At 50.8% G+C, this 27666-nt stretch overlaps 1 protein-coding gene across 6 annotated transcripts in view; it reads right to left on the bottom strand.

Moving 5' to 3' along the window:
* Nucleotides 1–27666, bottom strand: part of RPTOR (regulatory associated protein of MTOR complex 1) — a 418470-nt gene that overhangs the window by 77058 nt on the left and 313746 nt on the right. For all 6 annotated transcript variants that reach the window (XR_012426322.1, XM_005585210.5, XM_065532458.2 and 3 more), the window contains 4 exons: nt 6832–6906; nt 3832–3897; nt 3345–3536; nt 2161–2301 (listed from right to left, as the gene is read on the bottom strand). Coding sequence is in view for 5 of the 6 variants with exons in the window: in XM_005585210.5 (XP_005585267.1) it covers nt 2161–2301; nt 3345–3536; nt 3832–3897; nt 6832–6906 (474 nt within the window). In the remaining variant the exon portion in view is untranslated. The remainder of the gene's footprint in view (nt 1–2160; nt 2302–3344; nt 3537–3831; nt 3898–6831; nt 6907–27666) is intronic.

Raw genomic sequence — 27666 nt, 5'->3', positions numbered from 1 at the left:
TAACGCCCTCTCTGTTTTCACATTGTTTTTGTAAAGAAGAAACAAAGCTTTCCTTACTTTAAAAAGAATTTTAACAGACAAACCGTTGATTTGCTGCTTTGATCAGTGATGTCCACCAAAGGTGATTTGATGTGGGAAAAAGAATTCGGCAGGGGCCGAGAGAGGCCAGGTTCAGAAGCCCGGCCATGAGGAGAACGTGAAGATAACAAAGTCAGAACCAACAGAAAAGGCTCGCCAGAATCTCACTTCATATTTTCAAGATTTCAGTAGAAAATGTAGCATCCTAATGACTTGGGCTAATTCTAGAAGGGAACACACGATAGAACGTGCCTCGCCACGCTTCGTCTGTCTGAGGGAAACCTGGCCAGATCACGTCCCTCCCAAGTTAAGCGGCGGCATCTGCTCTCCCAACAAACAATCCCCAGCCCCTGGTCCACGGCCCGTCTCCTGATAGAGCCCATCTCCAAGAGAGAGCCACGCACAGCCCGCACAGGAACGCGCGAGGTCCTGATAGAGCCCATCTCCAAGAGAGAGCCACGCACAGCCCGCACAGGAACGCGCGAGGTCCTGATAGAGCCCATCTCCAAGAGAGAGCCACGCACAGCCCGCACAGGAACGCGCGAGGTCCTGATAGAGCCCATCTCCAAGAGAGAGCCACGCACAGCCCGCACAGGAACGCGCGAGGTCCTGATAGAGCCCATCTCCAAGAGAGAGCCACGCACAGCCCGCACAGGAACGCGCGAGGTCCTGATAGAGCCCATCTCCAAGAGAGAGCCACGCACAGCCCGCACAGGAACGCGCGAGGTCCTGATAGAGCCCATCTCCAAGAGAGAGTCACGCACAGCCCGCACAGGAACGCGCGAGGTCCTGATAGAGCCCATCTCCAAGAGAGAGCCACGCACAGCCCGCACAGGAACGCGCGAGGTCCTGATAGAGCCCATCTCCAAGAGAGAGCCACGCACAGCCCGCACAGGAACGCGCGAGGTCCTGATAGAGCCCATCTCCAAGAGAGAGCCACGCACAGCCCGCACAGGAACGCGCGAGGTCCTGATAGAGCCCATCTCCAAGAGAGAGTCACGCACAGCCCGCACAGGAACGCGCGAGGTCCTGATAGAGCCCATCTCCAAGAGAGAGTCACGCACAGCCCGCACAGGAATGCGCGAGGTCCTGATAGAGCCCATCTCCAAGAGAGTCACGCACAGCCCGCACAGGAACGCGCGAGGGGAGACACAGACTCCCCGCCCAGAAAGCAGCTCTGTGCTCCGGCTGTCGGATGAGTTCTCTGCAAGAGCAGCCTTCGATCTCACCAGCAAAGGAGATCGGCAAACCAGTGTCTTCCTAAACGCCCCTTTTGCGCTGGGGTGGGTGGGGGAATTTGAGGGTGTGTGGAACCAACTTTTTCTAGGGGTGTGAAACCTTGGACAATTATCAGTGATGTTTCTACATTTAAACAGGTGAGTAAGTTTTCAAGTTTATAAAACTGTTTTGGCCGGGCACAGCCACTCACGCCTGTAATCCCAGCACTTGGGAGGTCGAGGTGGGCGGATCAGGAGATCAGGAGATCGAGACCATCCTGGCTAACATGGTGAAACCCCGTCTCTACTAAAAAATACAAAAAAAGCTAGCCGGGCGAGGTGGCGGGTGCCTGTAGTCCCAGCTACTCGGGAGGCTGAGGCAGGAGAATGGCGTAAGTCCGGGAGGCGGAGCTTGCAGTGAGCTGAGATCCAGCCACTGCACTCCAGCCTGGGCGACAGAGCGAGACTCCGTCTCAAAAAAACAAACCAAACCAAAACAAAAGTGCTGACATACGTGGGGTGTGGGGGGACCCAGTCCACAAACCTTCCCGCCACCTGTGGGCGGCTGCGTCTCTTTGGAACCGCAGTGGTGCCTGTGTGTATTGCTCCCAGGCAGGAAGGAGATTACTACACAAGCTGCCGGGAGGCGCGACCTACTAAACGCCTTTACATGAAGCAAACACACGGGTGTCTGGTAAAGAAACGCATTTTGGAGAGAATGAAACATGTAAAGATCTGCTCTCGAAATGATACGCAGTGGAAACTGAGTGCTCCCTGCTGCGGTCAGGGCCACACGGGCTTGGCCCCAGGTGTCACGGGGTCTGGCCTGGGCGCCCTGCTGCTGCCGGGCTAGGGGTTCACGCACCTTCCGGACCATGGGGCTCCCGTCGCTGACCAGCTGGGCCAGCATCATGGCCACGTTGTGGTCAATGGTGGTGGAGTGGTCCGTCCTCTCTGCAGAGTTGCCCACGAACGTGCCAAGGGCAAAGACCGCCGCGCAGCGGACCTGCAAGACAGCAGGGGGTCACACACGTGTCCCACGCTGGGCCATGCTGCAGCCTGCCTTTCTGCCAGGGCTGTGTGCAGGTGAATCCAACCCCACAGGTGCTTGCTGAACAGCTCTCCAGGCCCCAGGTTCTCCTCGCACTGCCAGAGAGGCAACAGGGAAGGAGGTGGGGGCAGCAGGGGCAGCCGCCCAGCTCCAGGGCCGGACGGCCAGGCTGCAGAGGTGGGAGCTGCATTGCCCCGGGAACTGAAAGACCAAACCAGGCGCCAGGAAATGTGCTGACGAATGAGGCAGGAATTAGAGGAGGGAGCTGGGAGGGGCCACAGAGCGTGGGAGGGTGGAAAGAGGGGAAGGTGCAGGCACTCCTGGAGGCAGAGGGGCGTGGGGGTCCCGGAGTGCACCAGGCACACAGGGCTCAGCCAGGGGAGCGACACCACGTGGTCCTGGGGTTCGGGGACCCTGGCTGAGCCCCTGCCTCCGACACCATGTGGTCCTGGGGAGAAGTCACGGTCCCTGACTTGCTTCCTCAGCTCTAAAAATGAGCAACACCCTGTACCCTGCATAGGCCAGGGCGAGGTGAAGAGTGAAGGCAATGGTGCGTGCAACTCCCAGAGTTCCAGCCTGCGGCCATTCTGTGGGCAGCGCCCCGCGCATTCCCCAGCTGCACCAAGCACGAGCCACTGGCCTGTCTCCTTCCCCGTAAAGCGGAGATCTAGCAGTCCTTGCCTTGCAGGCCGCGGTGAGGACACAGAGCGGCACCCAGAGAGCGAGCACGTGACCCCTGCCTCTGAGGTGCCCTCCGGGACCCCCGCTTGCAGCTGTGCCACTGTCCCCGGGAGTGCACTCTGGGCCCGGGTGCAAAGTCCCCAGGGGCATGGCTCTCCTCTCACCAAGGTTCCACGGTCCTACTCTTGTTAGTGCGCAGCCCTGAAGTTCCCGGACATGGGCCGGCCACACCTGCCGCGAGCAGACCTCTGCCTCCCCCCGGGAGCTCCCGCAGTCGGCAACCAGGAGGACTGGGCTCTGAGCCGCGCCGGACTCACCTCGGGAATGGGGTCGGACAGGAGGCTGTAGAGCTTCTCGTGAGCGCTGTCCCTCACGCCGCACCACCTCGCCGAGTCGAAGTTCTGCCAGATCCTGCCGAGGCAGATGGCCACCCACTGGCGCAGCAAGGGGTGCGGGTCGTTGAGCTGCTCCAGGCAGATGGCAATGAGGTTTCCCTGAAGGCAGGCTTCCTGCAGAGGTAGAACCACAGACAGGTGGGCCTCTGCCTGCCAATGGCGGGCACGTGGCGGGTGCCTGTGCGGGACGGTGGCGGCCACCCGTTCTCGGGAGGCCTTGATGTGCTCAATTTTCCTCATTGTAAATTCCTGATTCATATTCACCCTGCAAATGGCTGGCTAGACGAAGGGCCCGAGCCTCTGCTGGACACCCCCTCGCCCCCACGTGGCACCACGTTTCCCAGTGGGCCCAGCTCCTCTGCAATGTCAAGGGTGGGCTCTGGGGGCTGGGGGTGGCTGGGGTGCTCACCTGCCCCGTGTTATAGCTGTTGACAATCACGGCGAGAATGAAAGCCGTCATGGTCCTGTGTTCGGCCTGGAAAACAAAAGCCAGTCTCGGTTGTCTCCCCTCAATGGAAACTCTCATTCCCAAAGCACAACAGCGTGATCCTTTCTCAATCTTCACGATATGCGTGGCGCATAATTAAAGTAACGAGAGCCAGCTTTACTGCTGGATTTTGAGTGGACTCTACAAAAATGAAAAGCCATTTTCAAAGGCCTGAGAGTTCTGGGCTCCCCTCCCAGAGTGAAGAGACTACTCCTTGGAAGGCCTAACACTGCAGGACGGGCACAGACCTGGTGGCTGTCTCGTCTGTCACAGGCCAGCCATGGCTGTCGGTATGAAGCACCCGGACCTCACTTCCCCAGCCTGCCCAGCACTCTGTGAGCACACGGTCCTGCAGTCAGGGGCTTTGGCAGCAAAGGCACGGAGGCAGCCCTCTAACTGTGTTTCACTGTTTTCTCCTTTCTGCTCTTCTGCTGTGACTCATTTTCATTCTCTCCTGTCCTCTGTGCCTCTGCTGACCTGGAAACCAGAGTCTATGTGTAAGTTTTTAGTGGTGCCTTAGTTTTTTACGTGCACACCGCACGGTCTAGTGCGTCCTACGCTAGACCAATAATCCAATAATCTTGGATTATTGCAGGGCTCCCAAGGTACCCAATTCCTCCTCTTGTTTGACCCTCCAATTAGCCATGAGTATTCTTCATTTTTGCAAAGCTTTAGATGTGCCAACACGTTTGCCAACTTCTTGGCTTTTTGCTGTGTCCTACATCTTGCTTTTCCCTCCTGGTTCCGTTTCCTCCTCGCTGACACACGGTCTTTCTAGCCATCGTCTGTGGGGTTCGGAAGGAGCAAACTGTTGGTGTTTGAACGCTGCTTACTGCACCCCCATTCCTGAGTGGTGACTGGGCTGGGTGCGGGTGACCCGACCACGGCCGCTTTCCTCTCACGCCGAGGGCTCCCCATCCCCTGCCGAGAGCCGCTGCTGATGAGGTCTGCTGTCGGGGCCAGCGCTGTTTCCTCCTTTGCTGACAGCGTTTGTTCGGGGAACTTTTAAGGTTTGTCTTTATGCCTTTGATATTTGCTCTTTTCATTATGATGTGCCTGTGTATGAATTTGTTTCTCTTTAACCTTCTCAGGATTCATCCTGCTTTTAAAATTGGAACTCTCCTTTCTTCAAATCTGGAAAATTCACAGCCACTATCTAATCAAAAACCGCTTCTCCACTTATTCTCCTCTCTCGTTCTGAACCATGCTGGCTACATGGTGAGCGTTCCCAGCCCGGCTCTTAGCCCGGCTTTCATATCTTCTCGCTCAGCTTCACGGACAGCGCTCCAGGTGGCTCCTTCACGAACCCTCTTCTTGGCTGGCTGTTCTGTGATTTAATTCATCTCCCGAGTTTTCAATAACAGCGCATGTCTTTTCTTTTTTACAGCTTCGATTTGTTTTTTCAGATCTGCTTATGAGTTTAGAAAAATCAATCATTTCTGAGGATGACTAGGAAGCTCTGAATATTTTCTCGTAACAGGCACAAAGCGCTGAAGAAACAAAACAATGGTTGACGGTTTGACAGAATCACACCAAATTCTTTCCAGTTAGTCATTTAAGAATATTTATATTATTTATTTATTTAGTGGAGACAGGGTCTCACTCTGTTGCTCAGGCTGGAGTGCAGTTGTACAATCACAGCTCATTGCAGCCTTGACTTCCCCGGGCTCAGGCGATCCTCCCACTTCAGCATCCTGAGTAGCCGAGACCACAGGCGTGCGCCACAACACCCGGCTAATTTTTTGTAGTTTTGGTAGAGACGGGGTTTCACCATGTTGCTCAGGCTGGTCTCGAACTCCTGAGCTCAAGCAGTCCACCAGCCTTGGCCTCCCAAAGTGCTGGGATTACAGGCATGAACCACCGCACCCAGCCTCCTTTTCATTCTTTCAAACATGGCTGTCTCCTCAAAACTTCCACAGGCTGGTGGCTGAGGTGGGGCCATTCTTGTGAGCTTAGCTCACTCTCATGCCCAAGTCGCTAGTGGGCATTCTTCCTCACTTCTTCATGTGGGATTTGCTTTCTTCCTTATTCTTAAGAATGGGAAGTGATGGTTTCCAAAACTGACATAAAGTATAAACTTTAACTGCCTGTGATGATGTTTCAATACACCACAAAGTGCATGTACTATTTACCTTTTGGAAAACAGTCCTGTTGGTTTTCTGTGTTTTAAAAGATCATTTAGCTTAGAAAACCAACTAGGGGGTGAAATTACATACAAAAGTTCCTTTATACAGCCAAAGCCACCTACCACTGTGGAAACTAGCTAATATACTTAAATATTCTGGCAATATTAAGTTATGGTAAAGAATTATTTAGGACATATCTATTTTGTTCTCATTACTAACCCGGGAGCTAGAAATAAAACATTATGAAACATTTACAGAATAACTATATACCCTATTCATGAATTACTAATTTTTAAACAATTTAACACAATAAAATATACTGAAAATGTAAACTTTCGAACAACCTTCTTTCCTTCCTTTCCTCTCTCCCTTCCTTCCTGAAACGAGGTGCTTCGATATCTTGTTGTGTTCCAAGACCTTCCTAGGTGCCGGAACCATCACATTAGAGATGTGCGAGCGCTTGCTAGTCTAACACAGTGGACAGCAGGGAGAGTGGATTTGACTATTTTGCAAAGTGCCAGTGAAAACAGACTAAAATAAACCAAAACAATCCATGTGTCCGGGTTAACTGCACTGTTATTTAGAGACAGACACAAAACAACAGCTGCACTCATGGTGCTGAGCAAAGGGCCGTGTCTAACGTGAAGCAGTTGCTGACCCCGCGGACGTGGCCCCTGCTGTGACCCTTGACCTTCCTCCTGTAGTCCCTGTCAAAAGGCCCCACCACAGTGCAACATGTGGGCAGAGGCGAGTGCTGAGTCCCAAGCCCGTGGAGAGGGTGCTGCCCAGTCCTTACTGGCATGTAGGGGTCCGCCAGGACCGACAGGAAGTACTTGTGGCCGTTGTCCTTCACGAGGTCCGCCTGGCACGACTGGAGAGAAAGAGACAGAGGAGAGGCAGTGAGTGCAGCGTCCCGCAGATGCCTCAAGCTTCTCGTTGTGCATGAACAAATGAGGGCATGGACTTCTTAGACCTCAATTATTTCCTCCTCTCAAGCCCAGTTTTCATTTGAAAAACAGCTGCAGCGGCGCCTTGGCTAAGGGGAGGGATCCCACAAACGCCCAGAGGAAAGCAGCTCCCAGACATTCTTTCACACCGCCGGGGTGCCTGCTGGGAAGCGTCCTGCAGCCCCTGACTGCACCCCACTCCTCTCCAGGCGGCCCACTCCCTCCCTCTGCCCTCCACACTGGAGCACATCCAACCAGCACTCACTCGGAACCAGCCTGTTGGTGCAGACCCAGCCCCGCTCAAGCTTTTCTTGGGGGTTTGCTTGGACTTAACAAAATACTGAAAAGCAATCATGTGTGTGAGGCAGTAGCTCCCAGTGGTTTGTGTGCAGCTCCACTTGAGCAGGTGCTTCCCACTGGCCCGACTCACCTTCACGGGCAGGCCCCAGGTGGGAGGTTTCCTGGTGCTAAAGCCGCTGTCAGGCAGGGGACCTTCCCACGCTTCAGGCCATTCTGTGCCTGTCCACACAATCACAGACACACGGCCATGGCTCGCCACAGTCCTGAGGACCTACTGTGTGCTGCCAGCACAATCGCAGCCTCGCGGCCATGGCTTGCCACAGTCATGAGGACCTACTGTGTGCTGCCAGCACAATCGCAGCCTTGCGGCCATGACTCGCCACAGTCATGAGGACCTACTGTGGGCTGCCAGGACAATCGCGGCCTCACGGCCATGGCTCGCCACACTCGTGAGGACCTACTGTGTGCTGCCAGCACAATTGCAGCCTCGCGGCCATGGCTCGCCACAGTCATGAGGACCTACTGTGTGCTGCCAGCATAGTCGCAGCCTCACGGCCATGGCTCACCACAGTCGTGAGGACCTACTGTGTGCTGTCAGCACAATCGCAGTCACGCTGCCATGGCTCGTCACAGTTTTGAGGACCTACTGTGTGCTGTCAGCACAATCACAGCCATGTGGCCATGGCTTGCCACAGTTGTGAGGGCCTACTGGGTGCCGAGCACTGGGTATTTGCACCCAGCTGAGCACAGAGGCTCATGTCTATAATCCCAGCAATTTGGGAGGCTGAGGCAGGCGGATCATGAGGTCAGGAGTTTGAGACCAGCCTGGCCAATATGGTGCAACCCTGTCTCTACTAAAAAACACAAAAAGTAGCCAGGTGTGGTGGCATGCACCTATAGTCTCAGCTACTCAGGAGGCTGAGGCAGGAGAATTGCTGGAACCCGGGAGGTGGAGGTTGTAGTGAGCAGAGACTGCACCACTGCATTCCAGCCTGGGCGACAGAGCAAGACTACATCTCAAAAAAAAAAAAAAAAAAAAAAAATCTGTGCGCAGGTCGTGGAATCAGAGATGAAACCACACGTGAAAGCAGTCTGAAACTGTAGTGCAATGTACAAATCACGGACGCTGTGTTTCTTGGAGAGGGACCCACAGAGCATGGGTTTCTAGGATCAATACCTAGAAACTGATCAGTGACAGACATTGCATCCACAGAGTGAGGCGTGTGTTCCGCCAGCTCCCAGCATGCTCCTCTTCAGAGGACGAAGGCCATCCAAGGACAGAGGACCGAAATTTTAAGAACTGGTCGTCTGAGGATCAAGAAGAGAACGACTCTCCAGTGCAGCCCTGCATGGCTGGCCCTTTCCCACTGAGGCAGGAGTGATTTTGCAGAGGGAATCCGTTGGTTATGCAGCCCAGAAGCCCCTGACCCCGCTATTTCTCAGGGGTGCTCTTATAATGAGGTGTTTCTGCCTCACATCAATACACTGATGAGGCGGGTTATGGGCTGGGCTGCTGGAATGAGAGCTGAGTGTGATGGGGAGCGGGTGGTCAGGGAGCTGGGCGCCAGCCTCAGATTGCAAGCTGCTCCCCCGAGCTGAGGAGGCCAATTAAGCAGGCAGTTTTCAAGCAACAACTGGCTTTAGCTGGAGGTTTTGACAAATAAACTGAGACACATCGACCGCTGTCCATGTAAAGACTCAGCCCAGAGGGCCAGGGCAGCAGAAAAAGCACCCGGTTCTGAGAATGAAGGCACATTCCTTTGTTTTAACCAGAGGTTTCACAAGTCAAATCGAAGCCCACACATTCACAGTGAAGCTCCTCAAACATGTCTCGTGAGCGCGTAACGAAGCATCACTGACTCAAATCTTACTAATTCTGAATTTCAGGCATGAAATCAGGGTGGGAGAACTTAGATGTGCCCTCAATATCAGAGTCTGGCAACTCTGTGGCGTATACTACCAGATCTCTGTTTCGGAGTCTGGCAACTACGCGGTGTTTACTACCAGATCTCTGTTTTGATATGGTCATCGTGCCAGGTGGGAATCATGGATGATGATGCCTTTTCATACCTTCATTTTCAGCGCTCGGCAGGGGTCATTTACATATCGGTTTAATACACAGATTTTCACTAACTCAAACCGCCCCCACCCTCCCCGCAGGCAGGAACCTGGGAGCTCCCGCTTCACTGGCTAAGGGGACTGGGGTGGACTCTCTCGGCTGCTGCTTACTAGCCCAAATTACAAGCACACTTGGACCAAGGGCCTTGTTACACAGAAGAGGAAATAAGACTTGAAACTGCACACGTGCAGAACGGCAGCCAGCAGGCGACACACATACCCCGGGTGACACAGGCTTGGTGGGAAGACCTGGCAGGCGACACACACACCCTGCGTGGCACGGGCTTGGTGGGAAGACCTGGCAGGCGACACACACCCCGGGTGACACGGGCTTGGTGGGAAGACCTGGCAGGCGACACACACACCCTGCGTGGCACGGGCTTGGTGGGAAGACCCGGCAGAGAGACTAGGGGCTCAGAAGAACGGCACGGTGCTGGCAGCACAAATCTGCCAAAGCCACCTTCTCAACAGGCTCCATCTTGCTGTGCTCATTTTCTCCAGATCAAACTATGGTGGTGACATGTTAAGGCCAGAGTAGAAAGCAGGTGCAGCGGAAAGAGCAAGAATATGAATTTTTTTTTTTTTTTTCCTGAGCAAGCCCCCTTTCCTCACCACACATTGAAGCCAATTTTGATTCTTCTGCGTGTCAGGATTTCAGGAATTTACATATATTTTTAATGGGGAAAAGGGAGGTGAGGAAGAGAAGAGCAAACACAAAGTGGGAAGACGCAAGCATGTATTCGTTGCTGGAGCAACTAAAGATGTGGTTTGCAAACAGATACGACAATGGGGCAGAGACCAGGAGGAGCCCCTGGCCAAGGCCCTGCCTTCTGCAAGGTGCACCCGTAAGGCCAGGGCGAGCTTTCTTCCTCTGAATATTCTGGCAAAAGATGTGATGGGAAGAGACCCTCCCTTTATTCTCCTTAACAAAGTTTTTAAGGATTATTTTATGGAGAAGCAGGAACACAAGAATTATGCCCAGGCTAACAGACCACCATGCCTGACGGAGAAGGCTTGAAGAGGCAAGATGATGAACCCAGCTCTGAGCAGTTTCACGCAAACACCCTGCCACTCACGTCCTGATGTGAACCACGCGAACACCCTGATGTGAACCACGCGAACACCCTGCCACTCACGTTCTGATGTGAACCACGCGAACACCCTGCCACTCACACCCTGATGTGAACCACGCGAACACCCTGCCACTCACACCCTGATGTGAACCACGGGAACACCCTGCCACTCACGTCCTGATGTGAACCACGCGAACACCCTGCCACTCACACCCTGATGTGAACCACGCGAACACCCTGCCACTCACGTCCTGATGTGAACCACGCGAACACCCTGATGTGAACCACGGGAACACCCTGCCACTCACGTCCTGATGTGAACCACGCGAACACCCTGCCACTCACACCCTGATGTGAACCACGCGAACACCCTGCCACTCACACCCTGATGTGAACCACGCGAACACCCTGCCACTCACACCCTGATGTGAACCACACGAACACCCTGCCACTCACGTCCTGATGTGAACCACACGAACACCCTGCCACTCACGTCCTGATGTGAACCACGGGAACACCCTGCCACTCACGTCCTGATGTGAACCACGCAAACACCCTGCCACTCACACCCTGATGTGAACCACGCGAACACCCTGCCACTCACGTTCTGATGTGAACCACGTGAACACCCTACCACTCACGCCCTGATGTGAACCACGCGAACACCCTGCCACTCACGTCCTGGTGTGAACCACGCGAACACCCTGCCACTCACGTCCTGATGTGAACCACGCGAACACCCTGCCACTCACACCCTGATGTGAACCACGCGCACACCCTGCCACTCACGTCCTGATGTGAACCACGCGAACACCCTGATGTGAACCACGGGAACACCCTGCCACTCACGTCCTGATGTGAACCACGCGAACACCCTGCCACTCACACCCTGATGTGAACCACGCGAACACCCTGCCACTCACGTCCTGGTGTGAACCACGCGAACACCCTGCCACTCACGTCCTGATGTGAACCACGCGAACACCCTGCCACTCACACCCTGATGTGAACCACGCGCACACCCTGCCACTCACGTCCTGATGTGAACCACGCGAACACCCTGCCACTCACACCCTGATGTGAACACAGAGACAGTTACAGAGCTACGGGGCCATGGTTCATGTCCACTGGGTAGAAGTGTATCCCTTGTTATGAGCAGGGGTGCTGGAAAGCAAAGAAGTTTCCAACAAGAAAATAGCTCCTGAGTGAGCCTTCGGTGGTCTGTTACCATAACATGAGGATGCTACCGGGAAGTCATCTGAAGGCAGATGGAGGGCTGTGCTGAGATGTTTATATTTGCAGTTTTCACAATGGTGGGTGCCAATAAAACTGGTAGTGCCTGGGATAATAACACCAAAGTAGGGATTTCTGTTTACCGGTCACAAGAGCTCACTGTTCTTCACGACTTCAGCAGAACATCCACTGAGCAGTGGAAGACAAGCTTTCCACCTCAGGCCTTCACCCATGGGCACAGTGCATTCCCCACTTGCCAAGAGAGGCAAGATATTTAAACATAAATATATATATTAATATAGACATATTGATTTTCTATAAATGGCTAATTCTAATCCAGCACTTTGGGAGGCTGAGGTGGGCGGATCATGAGGTCAAGAGATGGAGACCATCCTGGCCAACACGGTGAAACCTCATCTCTACTAGAAACATAAAAATTAGCTGGGCGTGGTGGCACATGACTGTGATCCCAGCTACTCTGGAGGCTGAGGCAGGAAAATCGCTTGAACCCGGGAGGTGGAAGTTGCAGTGAGCTGAGATCAAGTCACTACACTCCAGCCTGGTGACAGAGCGAGATTCTGTCTCAAAAAAAAAAAAAAAAACAAAGAAAAAAAAGAAGCCCTTTAGTTATTCTCAGGCCAGACATACCCACGTCTACAGTGGCCCCGAATGCTGTGTCTGATGTCCACAGGAAAATCACTGGCATGCTTCCCATCTTTTTCAATCTTTTTTGTACACGTCCTAAAATTTGTAGGCACCAAGGATCAAACATTAAAATGCTACAGACAGGTACAGACTGAGACGTCCTCTGCCCCACATGTAATCCTTATTCCACTGCTCATCTCTTCCGGGGGACCCGCTGTTCAGCCCGGGCTGACTTGGGTTCACGTGTCTGTATGTCCGCACGTCTGCGCGACTTCCCCAGCACAGACCGTGTGCTGTCCTGCCGGGCCTGACACACTGTCCCTGAGGCCACACTGAGTCATGGTAAGCAATGTCCTCCCCCATGTAGCACTGACAGTGAGATTCTTCACAGTCTGATGTCAATAACCCAGCAGTGTGACAGCGGAGACTGAGAAACATTTCTGAATAAAGAAACCCATCTTCCCCTTTCTCTTCAGCTTCTCAGACTTTGGGGCACACCGAGCTCATTTTTTTGCAGCTTCGGGAATGGGGCCGACACACGGAGCTCATTGTTTTGCGGCTTCGGGAATGGGGCGAGCTCCCTCTGCCTGTTGGGCCTTTGTCCTCTCCGCCTGGGGCCCTGCCCCCCAGCATGGCCTCTGCAATGGCTTCTCTCCCCACCCTTTGCAGGGACTTGGACTGCACTTCCCAAGCTGCCGCATTTGAGTTAGCCATTTCAGCTCTGTGAGGACAAAAACGTGCATTATTAGTCTTTATTAGTCCCGGGAGGCAGCATGGCCTGGTTCCTATTAGCCGGTCAGTAAACGTTTGATGAATGAATGAAAGAACCCACGTTTGTGCTGTGGAGAAACATCACAATTTCAGATCATGTGTGCGAATCACACCAGGACCCGCTTCCCACCTGAGATCTGCTCTGTCTGCGGTGAGCAGTGGAGGGGCTCCCTGTGCCCAGTGTTGCCAGTGGCAGGACTGGCAAAGGAGCCCTTGGACCGCACAGAGCCCTGGGCATTTCTGGCTGGAGTAGGTGTCTGAGCTGGAGCTTTCTGGACCTGCAATGAACCCAGCCTTGACCTCAGGTCAGAACTGTGGTGCCTTTCCCATCTCAATTCCAATACTAAGAAGATGAAACACAGCAGCGAAAGAGTGCGGGACAGGAGCCAGCCACGAGCGGGGGAAGCCAGGCTGGGGCTCCCCTGCAGGCCTCCTCAGTGGTGGGGGGCTCGCTCTTGGCTGACCAGGATCCCCATCCCCTCTCCCTCGCTAACACCCAGAGGCTGAGCTGAGATTTGATCAGGCTCCAAGCAGCCTAACCATAAATCATGGGGCCCTTAAGTTGCCATACAGAGACAGCCTCTGTGGTCGCCCTCAGCACAGCCTGCCATGCCACCTCCACTTGCCAGGACCCCGTTGTGCCCATCCATCTTGCAAAGGGCGAGCCGTCACCCCTGCCAGCGCTTGGTCTACTCTGCCTGGGTGCAGGCAAAAAAGCCTGGAACTGGAATGGCTGAGCGGACAGCCCCCTCCTGCTTCCTCTCTCTTTTGTTCATTTCATTCTTGGCAACCCAGAGGCAGCTGATACAACTGTCTCCCTCCGGCCAAACACCTCCCACCTTCCCAGGGGGTACTGACAGACCTACTCCACTGCCGCTTGGCCTGTCACCAATGTGCTTGTCCACCTGGCCTGGTCTCTTCTGGCGCGGGTGGTCTCCCAGGACCGACCCAGTGCCGGGACAGGTGGCCCAGCTCATGTGGTCCGGCTTCCATGGGGGCGGGAGGAAGCAGCCTCTGCCTTTCTGGTCCACAGTTCTCCCGGGACAGCACGAGGGTGTGCTGGAATCTGCCCAGAGTAACACCATTCTGAGGGCTCCACACGGAACTAGGAGGATGGCTAAAAAGAAGCCATTCTGCACGGCAGGGCTACTTCCCAAATGATGAAAACATCACCCGGAGTCCCCTCAATGGCATCTCCTTGCCGATTACAGTTTCTGTGGAAGACGCCGGCTTCACAAACGTGCTCCCTAGCAATGCCATCTTGCTGATTTTCTGTATATCACAACCTCTCTAGTTGGGAAATTCCATGCACCATCAAGGCAATTATACTATGTTAGATGAGCAGGGGGAAGGCTAGGTGACATTTTGGCCGTTCCTGGGACTCACCCAGCTCTGGGCACAGGTGCGCTCCGGAGTACTGCTCAAGGGCCTCTAGCTGGCAAAGCTCCCCACAGGAGGGGTAAAACCGTGTCCACCATGTCCACGGACAGTCAGCTGGAAGATGGTAGTGCAGGAAGGTTAGCTCAATAGGGGCAAACTGAAAGAAGGAATACTAAAAATTCCCAGAAATGCAAAACAAAACATAACAAAATAAAACAACTCCAAGACTAAGCCTTAAAAAATAAGCCTATATAAATAACAAAAGGAAATTAAAAGAACTATATTTAGACCCTAAAAAGATAATGAAACTGCAGGAAGGAGTAAGTTTAACCACAGACATAAAGCAGTTTAGGTAACACAAGCCCAGCACATCCAAGCAACTTCCTTCCAAAGAGCAGCCTGCTCTGGAAGGGGCAGCAGCGGCTTCACCCAGGGGAAGCCTGACCTCAGCCGGGTTAGCTCCACCTCAGCCAGGGACCCAGGCCAGTGCCACCAGGGATCTGCCATTCCAATGGCACGCACCCTCGTTATGACGGGATCAGAAGGGCACTCCCCTTTGGGGTCTTCCTCTCCAAACACCAATCTAATCAAGACAAAAACATCGGGCATGGCCGGGCGTGGTGGCTCACGCGGTCAGGAGATCGAGATCATTCTGGCTAACATGGTGCAACCCCATCTCTATTAAACAAAATACAAAAAAATTAGCCGGGCGTGGTGGCACGCGCCTGTAATCCCAGCTACTCAGCAGGCTGAGGCAGGAGAATGGCATGAACCTAGGAGGCAGAGGTTACAGTGAGCTGAGAGCGTGCCACCACACTCCAGACTGGGTGGCAGAGAGAGACTCTGTCTCAAAAGAAAAAAAAAAGAAGAAAAAAAAAAAAACGTGGCAAATCACAACAGAGGGCCAGTCTACAAAACCCCTGACTAGTACCCCTGAAAGCCGTCAAGCTCATCAAAAACAAGGAGAGTCTGGGAAACTGTCACGGCCAAGAAAAGCCCAAGAAGACATGAGGACTCAATGTCATGTGGGATCCTGGGACAGAAAAAGGACATTAGCAAGAAAATCTAATAAAAGTATCAACTGCAGTTAACGATAATTGATTAACATAAGTTCATTAATCGCTGTGACAAACGTTGTACTAACAGAAGATGTCAATAGAGAAAATTGGGTATAGGGTACACGAGAACTCTACTACCTTTTCAAGTTTTCTGTACATCTAAAACTGTTCTAAAAAATAAAATGTGTTAACATAGAAACTATAGGAACAAGAGTTCAGGACACAAGCAAACAAAATTCCAGCACAGGAGGTAAGATGTTTGCTCGGGTCCTAACTAGACGAGCCCTTGCCAGGGCACTGCCTTCTGCTGTGGGACCAGCAGGGGCACACGCTCTAGATGGCACTCTCTTGATCACCTGGTGAGACTGAGTCATCGCTGGGTGACAGAGAAAGTGAACCTTGCACATTTTTTGAATTGAGTTTTGTGTGTACGTGTGTGAGAAATTGGGAGTGGGGAAAAGTGGAGAAGCAGGAGGAGAGGCTATCAACGCCAGAAGACATGAACTGTGGTGAAATGACTTTGCAGAGAAAACAGTAGAGAATTTGAGCACGGGAAGGAGAACCGGCACAGACGTGGGGGCTGCAGAAACAAAATTCTAAGACTCTCTCATATGCCTTTTCCTCATAGCGCGGGTTCTTTCCAGGGACCACAGCAGCCTGTTCCTAGGGGGAAGCCTCTTTGAATATCCCAATCCAGATTTACTTCATGAACACCGTCACAGAGTGTCTTTCCAGATCCACTGACATTACACCCTTGGAGTTCCCTGGTGGTACCATAAACACAACTTTATTAACTGTAACTCAGAAGGTCAGCCTGGACTGAGTATTAATTTTATCTATGAAAAACCCTCAATTAACTGGAACCTTGCCTACGGGAGTCCTTAATTAACTCTCCCCTTCCTAATCTTGCTAATTAGCAGATAGACAAATGATAACAGCAGGCTTGAGGAACTTATGAAAACAACCACTGCTACCATCCTCGCAAAGTGTGACCAGCGGGGGACAGCTGTGGCCACATCTCCTGGACTTTCTCATCGCCAAGTTCTGCTGCTCTTTCAGCTCTGGTCCCATCACATGACCCTAAGGACAATTTCAAAAAATACTCTGCCATGTTTGCTTTCTGCTCCCCCATCCCCTGTGTTTTTCTGCACTGTGTGAAAGATGCAGATAGCATGACGCTTTGCCCAGAAATATTCCTGAGGAAAAGGACGCTTGCTTCTATGAGCGCAAAGCCATGATCACACTCCAGACACATGACAGCCACACAGTCCTCCCGTCTGACACGCGGTCCAGAGTCAAACTCCTCCGGATCCTCCCGCCTGACTCGCGGTCCAGAGTCAAACTCCGGATCCTCCTGCCTGACTCACAGTCCAGAGTCAAACTCCTCCCGATCCTCCCACCTGACTCACGGTCCAGAGTCAAACTCCTCCTGATTGTTCACAATCGTCCTCTGTGAGCCTCTGGTTTTTGATCCAGGATCCAACCAGGAACTGCACTTAGCTGATATACATCATTAGGCTTGAGAATAAATCCCCCCACATTTTTGGGGGCATTTCTTGAATTAAAAATCTAGAGCGGGGGAGGCGGGTGTGGTGGCTCATGCCTGTAATCCCAGCACTTTGGAGAGTGAGGCGGGAGGATCACTTGAGGTTGGGAGATTGAGACCAGCCTGGCCAACATGGGAAACCTCGTCTACCAAAAATATAAAAATTAGCCGGGCTTGGTGGCAGGCGCCTGTAGTCTCAGCTACTCGGGAGGCTGAGGAAGGAGAATTGCTTGAACCCGGGAGGTGGAAGTTGCAGTGAGCAGAGATCGTACTACTGTGCTCCAGCCTGGGCAACAGAGCAAGACTCCATCTCAGAAAAAATAAAAAAATAAAATAAAACCTAGAAGGGAACAGTACAGTTCTTTGCAGACTGCCCCACAATTAGAATTTTTTAGCAGCCTCATTGTGGTATAAGCAACATATAAATTTGAAGTACGGAATCTGACCATTTTGGACGTACGTCTACACCTGTGAAGCTACTGCCACAATCTAGGTGGGGTCTGGCCCCCTGGACGTTTTCTTCTCCCCCTGTGCCCCCACCCTCACGTGTCCCGAGCAGCAGCTCATCTCCTTTCTGTGACTACAGTTTGCATTTTCTCGAGTTTTAAATGAATGGAACCATACTCTTTCACTCAGTCTAAGTATTTTGAGATCGGTTCATGCTTTTTTATTGTTGAGTAGGATTTCATTGCATGGAGAGATTGCAGTTTGCTTATTCATCCACTTGTTAATGTACATTTAGGCTATTCCCAGATTTTAGGCCATTATAAATAAAGCTGCTAGGAACATTCAGGTACAAGCCTTTGTGGGGACATGCTTCCATTTCTCCTGGGGAATACCTAGGAATGGAATGGCTGGATTGTATGCTGAGTGTGTGCTAATCTTTATAAGAAACTGTGAAATAATTTTGCAAAGTGGTAGTGCATGCTTTGCACTGCCCTCGGCAGCATACGAGGGTTCCAGTTCCTCCACGGCCTTGCCAACACTTGACGGCATCAGCTTCTTAGGCATCTACTTGGTGTGCAATGGTAGATAACTGTAGGTGCAGTTCGCATTTCTCTGGTGACTAATGATACTCAGCATTGTTTCATGTGCTTATTTGCCATTTGTACGTCTTTGGTGAAGCGTCTACTCAAAACGTTTGCCCACTTTTCTTTGTCTGCTTGTGTTTGTTTTCATATTGAGTTTTGAGAGTTCTTTCTATTCTCTTGCCACTAGTTTGTAACAGAAAAACGATTTGTCAATATTTTCCCAGTCTGTGTCTGGCCTTTTCATTCTCTCCATGTCATCACAGGGCAGGTGTTTATATGTATGGGTCTATTTCCTGACTTTCTTCCTGTTCCATTATCTGTTTGTTCATTTGATGCTATTTCCGGTCTTGAGTACTGTGGATTTATAGTCACTCTTGGAATCAGGTAGTATGTCCTTCAACTGTGTTTTTCTTTTTCCAAGTTCTTTTGCCTACTGTAGGTCCTTTGTATTTCCGTGTGGATCTCAGAAGCAGAAATCATGATAATGGATGATCTCTTCATTTATTTAGGTCTTCCTTCATTTCTTTTCACAATGGTTTGCAGTTTCGGTGTACAGATCTTGCCTACCTTTTGTCAGAATGTATCCCTAAGTATTCTTTTTTTTTAGTGGTATTGTAAATGTTCTCTATTTTAATTTCAACTTCTAATTGTTGATTGCTAGTGTATATACATAAATTGAATTTTGTATATTGATCTTATAACCTGTAAACTTACTAAACTTTTTCTAGTAACATTTTAAAATAGATTAAACCGGATTTTCCACATAGACAATCATGCTGTTTGAAAATACAGTTAAACCTCGTCCTTTTGAATCTGAAAGCCTTTTTTTCCTTGACTCACTCTACTACCTAGAACTTCCAGTACAATGTCGAGGGATGTGACAAGAACAGATGGCTTGATCTTGCATTCAGTCTTTCACCATTGTATGGTGTTGGCTGTAAATTTTTGGAGATGCTGTTTGTCAGGTAGACGAAGTTCCCTTCTATTAGGAGTTTGCAGGGAGTTTTTTTTTTTTTTTTAATCAGAAGTGGATCTCAGATTTTGTTAAAATACTTTGCATCTCTTGAGATGGTAATATGGTTTTTATCTTTTTTTAATATGGTAAATTACACGGACTTTTCTCTCTCTAAAAATAATTCTTTAATAATCTGAAGAGGCATCCATTGACTTTTCAATCCTTAAACAGGTTTACATTCCTGAAATAAATCCCACTAGATTATGTTTTATTGTTTTTATATAGCATTGAATTTAATTTGCAAAAATTCTATTTGGCATTTTTGTACCTATGTTCAAGAGAATACTGGTCTGTAGTTTTCTTTTCTTGTAATGTGTGTCTAAGCATTGGTGTCAGGTAATGCTGCCCTCACAGGATGATATGGGAAAGTGCTGAGATGTCATCCAAATATGCCTTCCTTAATGTTCAGTAAAATCCACTGGTGGAGTCACCGGGACCTGCAGTTTTCTTTGGAGTAAAAGTTTTCACTACAAATTCCATTTGTAGTGACAGGCACAGTGACTCCTGCTGTAATCCCAGCACTTTGGGAGGCCAAGATGGAAGCATTGCTTGAGCCCAGAAGCTCGAAACTAGTCTGGGTGATGTGGTGAGATCCAGTCTCTAAAAAAAAAAAAAAGTAGAGTGCTATTCACATTAACGAGTTCTTCTTGAGTGAGTCGTGTGTGTCATGCAAGGAATCAAAGTTATCAAAAGTTCTCCCATCAAATTGCTCATGATATTTGCTTATCATCCTTTTGATATCCCGAGAATCTTTAACGATGTCACCTCTCTCATTCCTGATGCTGGAATCTGTGTCTTTGTCTCCTTAACAGTCAGGGTGATGTTTCACTGTTTTATTCATCTGTTTAAAAAAAACATGTTTTGTTCAACAGATTTTGATGTTTCACTGTTTTCTTTTGTATTAGTCTCCAGTCTGATCTGTATTATTTCCTTTGGCCAGCAGCTTTGGGTTTACTCCACTCAGGCTGCTCTCTTAAGGTGGAAGCTGAGGTCTCAGGTTGGAGACCGTCCTTCTTTTCCAACGCATCGTCTAGCAGCTGCTACACATTCCCCTCTCAGCACTGCTCAGAGCTGGGTCCATGTATACTCAACCGATTTATTTTACATCTCAATATACATGTTTATATAATGGATTTATTTAATGCAACTATTTATAACTATACGTACATTATATTATGTATGATATATACATACTTATAGTAATATTTTATGTAAATCTTTGTTATCCGTGATTTATAATATCTATGTATCTTAATATTACATGTTTTTATTCTATTTTGTATTAAGCATATATATATTAATATAATTTACTTACAATGTTATGGAATAAAATGAAAATCATTTATTTATCTAAAAGTTTCTGTTTCTAAGTGCTTAGAGACATTCCTATTACCTATTACTGATTTGAGTTTGACTCCACCGTGGCTGTAGAACACGCCTGTAAGACTTCAGTTCTTTACATTTGTTGAGGTTTATTTGGCCAAGGGTCTGGCGTATGCCGGCAGAGGCTCTGTGTACTCCGTGGCTGCTGTGTGGCATGTTCTATAAACGTCAGGGCTCAGCTGCTGGAGAGTGCTGCTCAAGTCTCTGCTATTCTTACTGATTTCTCTTCGGCTTGTTACTTGTCACTGGGAAAGGAGCACTGAAATCTCCAAATGTAATTACGGATTTATCTATTTCTCCTCGCAGTTCCATCAGTTTTGTTGGATGTATTCTGAAACTGTTATTAGGTGGATAGACATTTAGGACTGCGACATTCTCTTGATGAATGATGAATGGACTTCTGTAGCATTATGAAATGTCTGACTGTATTGCTAGCAACATTCTCTGCTCCCAAACCTCCTCTGTCTGATGTTAATATAGGCCCTGCAGCCTTCCTGTGCTTAGTGCCTTCATGGCAGAGATTTTCCCATCCTTTTACCTTTAATTTACTCTTGTCTTTATGCCAAAAGTACATTGCTCGTAGCCATCGTATGGTTTTTTCTTGCTCTTCAACCTGGCGGCCTTTGCCTTCTCATTGCAGTGTTCAGTCTCCACTCCGCAGTACGGGCAGGATTAGGTGTCCATCCATCATCCCGCCTTTTGCTATTTGTTGCATCTACTCTGGTTATCTTTTTCCTTTCGTGTTGTCTATATCTATGATTTCATATCATCTATGTTGTCAGCTAATTAACTGTAATTCTTTTTAAAATCTGGCAGCTTTAGGGTTTATGGACTACTGCAGTTTGTCTTCAGGCAGGTGATATAAGACCACTTCAAACAAAGTCCAAGAATCTTACAATAGTATTTCTTCATTCTCTCTCCTCCCCATCTTTTTGCTACTATTAGCACACATTTTGCTCTTACAAATGTTATGCATTTTGTGGGGTGCCGTGGCTTGTGCCTGTGATCCCGGCTACTCGGGAGGCTGAGGCAAGAGGATGGCTTAAGCAAGGGAGTCTGAGCTTACAGTGAGCTGTGATCAGGCCTACGCAACAGAATGAGACCTTGTCTCTTTTTTATTTTTATTTTTATTTTTTTTTGAGATGGAGTCTCACTCTCTTTCCCAGGCTGGAGTGCAGTGGTGCGATCTCGGCTCACTGCAAGCTCCGCCTCCCGGGATCATGCCATTCTCCTGTCTCAGCCTCCTGAGTAGCTGGGACTACAGGCGCCTGCCACTGCGCCTGGCTAATTTTTTTCGTATTTTTAGTAGAGACGGGGTTTCACCGTGGTCTCCATCTCCTGACCTTGTGATCCGCCCGCCTCAGCCTCCCAAAGTGCTGGGATTACAGGCATGAGCCACTGCACCCGGCCTACCTTGTCTCTTAAGGAAAAAAAATTAAGAGTGCAAAAGGCTTATTGAAAAAAAATTCATAGTACACTTATTATTTTGCTTAAAAAATTATCTTTCAAAGAAGATCTAAATAAAAAGAAAGAAATCCCATATTTATCCACATAGTACTCATTTCTGGTGCTTTTAATTCCTTTGTGTAGAACCGTGTTTCCCTCTGAAGAGTAATTCTCCTCAAGCCTAAAGGACTTCACGTTTCTTGTAGTGTGGGTCTGCCAGGGATGAGTTTTCATCTTTTGTGTGTCTTCAAAAGTCTTTATTTTGCCTCCATTTGCAAATATATTTTCAGTGGGTATAGAATTCTAGGTTGACGGTTTTTTCCCTTTCTCTGCTTTAAAGATGCTGTTCCACTGTCTGCCTTTTCCATCTGTAGGAAATCTGCAAGAAGAAACCTGCTGTCATTCTCACCTTTGCGCCTTACTAGCTTTTTACTGGCTGCCTTTAGACTTTTGAATTTATCACTGTTTTTCAAGCAATTTGATTGTGATAAGCCTTCGTGTAGTTTTCCTGTGCTTAGGGTTTGCTAAGCTTTGTGATCTGTGGGTTTATAATTTCATCAAATTCAAAAAATTTTAGCTATTGTTTCTTCAAATACTTTTTCTCCCAGCCTCCTTTATGGACCCCCAAACAGTATGTTATGTCACTTGCAGTTGTCCCACAATGGAATGATATTCCTTTAATTAAAATTTTTCTTTTTTCTTTTCTTACCGTGCTTCATTTTTGTTAGTTTCTATTGCTATTTTCTTTCTTTCTCTGAAGCAGGGCCTCACTCTGTTCCCCAGGCTGAAGTGCCATGGCACAGTCATGGCTCTTTGCAGGCTCGACCTCCCGGGCTCAACCGATTCTCCCACCTCAGCCTTATGAACGGCTGGGCCTACAGGCAAGCGCCACCATGCATGGCTGAGTTTTGTATTTTTTCATGTAGAGTCGAGGTTTCACCATGGTCCTCAGCCTGGTCTTGAAATCCTGGACGTGAGTCGTCTGTCTGCCTCAGCCTCCAAAAGTGCTGAGATTATAGATGTGAGCCCCGTGCCTAACCGTTTACTGCTTTTTCCTGCAATGCTTAACTGGTTGTTAATCCCAACAACTATATTTTTTCCCATCACATATTGCCATTTTCATCTCTAGAAATTTAAGTTGGGTTCTTTTTATATTTTCCATGTCTCGATTTAACTTTTTGAGTATGTGGAATAGACTTGTAATATTTTAATGTCCCGGCCTGCTAATTACACCATCTGCAGTGGTTCCGAGTGGGTTTAATGGGTTGGTTTCCTTTTCTTCATGATGGTTCACACTTTCCAGATTCTCTTTACCTGCCTGGTAATTTCCGGCTGGTGGTGTGCAGTGCAGTGTAACCTGGCATGGGGAGTGATCCTGGGGGAGGCCCTCTGGGATCAGAGTCCTGGGAGAATCCTGGAGAGACAGCTTTCTTCATGTGCTCCCCTTGGTGCTCCTTGTCCTGGGCGGTGCCATCTCTGTCAGATCAGTGTCCCCACTGTGCCCTGCTCTGTCTCACGCAAACGGCACACACCTCTCCCCCATGGCACACGGTGTTCTTCCGTCTTTTCTTCTGCCTGAGTCCACCTTCTTTAAGGCCTCCCCCTGAATCCCTCAGAGCTTCTGGCATAATGGGACACAGGATGTGCCCTGCAGGTGCTTGAGAAATGAGGGGGTCCCAGGCTCGCCCATCTGCTGAGCCCAGCCTGAGTGGGCTCGCATCCTTCTCAAACTCTTAAGTGTGCCCTGAGGGCCAGCTGGCGGCAGCAGAGGGATGCTGAGAACACTGGGAGACTGGCTGGCCTCTGTCTGCACCTCTGAACCTCTGAGCAGGTTCTGTGATCTTTAGAAGTGGACCTGTCTGTACACCATGTGCACCCCGATCTGCACAAGGGCAAGCCCCAGGAGTCACGGGGACCGCGGGGGGCTGCAGGAGGCACTCATCATGCGGGGGCGGAGCACCGGAGGACCACCAGCATACAAGGAAGGGGCGGAGCAGACATCATGGTGTGTGGAGCTCCGCAGGACCACCAGCAACACGAGGCGGGGGCGCAGACATCATGCAGGGGCGGAACTCCGAAGGACCACCAGCAACACAGAGGGGCATGCACACATTGTGCGGGGCGCACACATCCTGGGGGGTAGGGGTGGAGCTCCGGAGGACCCTCAGCAACATCCATAGCCAGATGTGGGGAGGGGAAGGGAGTGGAGGAACGACCCCTCAAAAACACAGGGAACCTTCATCTCTGAGAAGTTATCGCCAGGGTAATGATGGAAGGAAGGGCGAGACAGGTGAGGTAGATGAGGCTCAGTTTCTACCAGAAACACTTCAAAATGCTCCTCAGTGGAATGATTGCTTTTAAATATGCAGGTGCAACAAGCTGGTTAAGAAATTAATTCACAGGAAGGCCTGTGGTGCCTGCAGGCAGTTACAAGAACACTGCAGGCAAGGGCATGCCCAGCTGGCTGTGGGAACAGCTCCCCAAGCAGTACTGAGCAGATAACCCTTCAGCATCATGAATATGAAACCTGAGGCCCTGGTATCTGCCTGGAGCAGGGTGTAAAACGAAGGCGCGCTGCAGCCTCTGTGCTCACGGCCACGTTCTGCCATTTGGGGCACTCGAAAGTAACAGGCCCTGGGAGATCAACGGGACCAAGAGCCAGTTTTGAACAAGACGCCCTGCACCGCAACATGATGATGGGCTGTGGATGCAGCGAGAACGTCACGACGAAGGCGGTCCCCTTTCACCAAGAGCCACCCCGAGACTGAAAATAAAGACATCATCAATTCCCAGGTCCTAAAAGATACTAAAAACACGAAGTCTGAGAATCAAAGTTGGCTTAGACACATTCCTGCAGCACTGGAGGGGCTGGGGCAGGGATGGGGAGCAGGCTCAGGCAGCCATCATCCTAGACCCCTGCATGTGGACGGCATCTCCTGTCCCTTCACCCTGGGCTTTGTGTCACATGAAGGTCACTGTTTTGTGCATCTGGGAGCCTCTACACATGGTCCTCCATCCATGGCCAGGTGCCAAGACATTTCTAAGTGTGTCCATGTAGATGACTGAAGACACTGGGGTAGGAGAGAAACCATGTTTCAAAATGACTTCCTGCCAAACACCCTTTGTTTACATAATGGGACTCTTCGGTGAATCTGAAGAAGAATAAAATAGAAATGATCCAAACCTCTTGCTTTCTGACTCACAAAGCTAAGCTTTCAGTTTAGCAAGAAAAGGTTTTAGTGTAACAGAGGCAGGCAGGAGAGATGTGAGATTTACGTGGTGCCCCTTCCTGGTCCTGTTCCTCTATCATTTACACAGCAGTTTTCCACATCCTGGTTCTGAGCTCTGGAACTGCGGCTGGAGGCAGACGGCCTAAGGATCACTGCCATGATTTTACAGAGGCAAATCATGGCCAAGGAAGTGAAAATGACTTGTCAGAGCAAATGCGGTGATGGGATCAAACTCAAGCTTTTAACTCTTAAATCCAGTGCTTTAGCCAATCTTTCAAAGCAGTCATTCTTTATCCGTAGTTTAATGGGTGGCAGGGAAAATATTTTGCTGAAATGTATGGTGTTCCGGTCACCGTTTTGGGGTGTTCCCTGGTCACAGCCAGGTCCACAGCACTGGGCCCAGGAGGGTTCAAGGTTGAAGTGAGGTCAAGGTCAGCCTCAGCTGCGCTGAGAGGAGGAGAAGCAGCTCCTGGCATCCAGCTCAGGAAATCAGGAGCAGAGATGGCAAGCATGGCAGCTGGCAGAGCCATGGTCAGTGCCCCAGGCCCAGGAAAAGAGTGAGAGATCCCGGAACCGGAAGAGGGGCCGGAGGCTGCTTCTCGGAGAGAGCGTATACACAAAATCCTAGGGCATCTGCAAGAACCGGCGAACTAGCAGAAAATCCCAGGGAATCCACAACAATCAGTGGAACTAGCAAGAGGGCAACACTGCTGCCGGGTGGGATCGACACACGCCTCCAAGGTGGAAGCCTTTGCCGCCTCCCCCCACCCCCGCTTCGGCGGCGACCTCCCCCCTCCCCTGCTTCGGCGGCGGCCTCCCCCCTCCCCTGCTTTTGTTGCCACACCAAAGTCCTAGGTGAGCACTTGGGGTGTGGGGAGGCTATGGTCAGGGCTGGGTGCGGAGAGCAGAGGGGCTGAGCAGGGGCCCAGGGGTCCGTGGGCAGCACAGTTGGGGACCTGATGGCCTGGGCTGGACCTGAGTCAGCAGGGGCTGTGGGTGGGGGACACAGCAGTGGCTTTGTGTGGGGTGTGCAGGGCTGATGGATGAGAGCGTGCAGTGCAGCTCGGGGTGCCTACCAGTGCCTGCACAGCATGGGCAGTAAATTTGGCTGAACAAAGCCCAGCGTGGCAGCTTCAGCAAGCACAGCAGGTCCTGGTGGCTGGTGCAGCATGGCCAACAGGGCTAAGGATGAGGCCGGGTCTCAGTGCCAGTGACTGGACGGAGGAGCTGATAGAATCTGGCCCAGGGAGTGCCACGGCGGCAGGCAGGAGACCCGGGGGCTGTAAGCTCCGTCCACTCTCCCCTCACCTGCCTCACAGAAAAGGAAAGGGTGGCCTTTCCCAGCTCCAAGTCATGGCTTCTCCAAGGTGGTCTTGGCATTCTCCCATACCTGCTCTGTGACTGTGCTAAACCCTCCCTTTCCCTGTGTGGGCAAGGAGCTCCAGACCCAGGCAGGGGCCCAGCAAGGTAGCTACGTGACCCCTGCTCCCTCCTGTGGGCGGTGCCTCACCAGTAAATAGGATGCAAATTCATGATGACTTCACAGGGGATATAGGAATTAAGAGACTTTGCATATGAAAGCCGCTGGACAGGGCGCCACACACACGCACACCCAAGTGCCTGTACACATCACCACCCCGGCACACACATGCACCCAGCAGCTGGCTGAAGTCCAGGGGGGAATGTGGACCTGCTCTTACAGGCCTTCTAATGAGCTGCTGGGGTTGGTTTGCTTCAAAACCAAGCAGGGAGCAAAGCCAGCCTTGCCCAGATGCCGGCTCCTCGGTCCCGCTCTCCTCACCCAGGGCAGCGGCCATAGAGCAAGACTGGCTTGGCTTCTTCCTGGGGCTCCCTGCCAGCCTGGCTCCGATCCCACCTCTGTATCACACACGTGTCCCTCTGCACATGGACAGCTAAAGGCAAAGACATCTTTGGGACACCTTTGTCCCCCAACAACTCTGCAGAGGGCAACATATCCCCCAACTCCATTCCCAGCACACACCCTTTGTTCCAGAATCTTCACGTTCTGTAAATGGGCCCTTCCCAGACCCTGTGCACCACTCGGTACTGCTCTCCTCTCCACTGTGCCACACGAGGAGCTTTCCAGCGCTCTCCCGCAGCCGAGCCTGCCACATTTTCCTTCGAGGGTCTCGTCTGCCATCACCACTGGGTGGACAAGGTCCCCCAGTCTTGGCCTCGGGCCAGCCCTGCTCCCAGGCCGCACAGGGCTCCTGACCAGTTGTCTCTGGAAGGCTCCCTGAGCCCTGGCCGGCCACACAGGCTCCAGCCCGAGTCGCTCTCCCCACCCAGGCTTGGTGCCGCCACCCTCTCTGCCACCCTCCTAGCCCTGCAGCCCGACCTCCTCCGCCCATGCACCTGGAGGAAAATGCCCCCACCCCGTGTTGCCCCACAATCCACTTGACTCCCAGGCCAGGCAATGTTCATAAACCACAGC

Source organism: Macaca fascicularis, chromosome 16, assembly GCF_037993035.2.
Source record: "Macaca fascicularis isolate 582-1 chromosome 16, T2T-MFA8v1.1".
NCBI lineage: Eukaryota > Metazoa > Chordata > Mammalia > Primates > Cercopithecidae > Macaca > Macaca fascicularis.
This window is presented reverse-complemented; position numbering and strand designations above follow the sequence as displayed.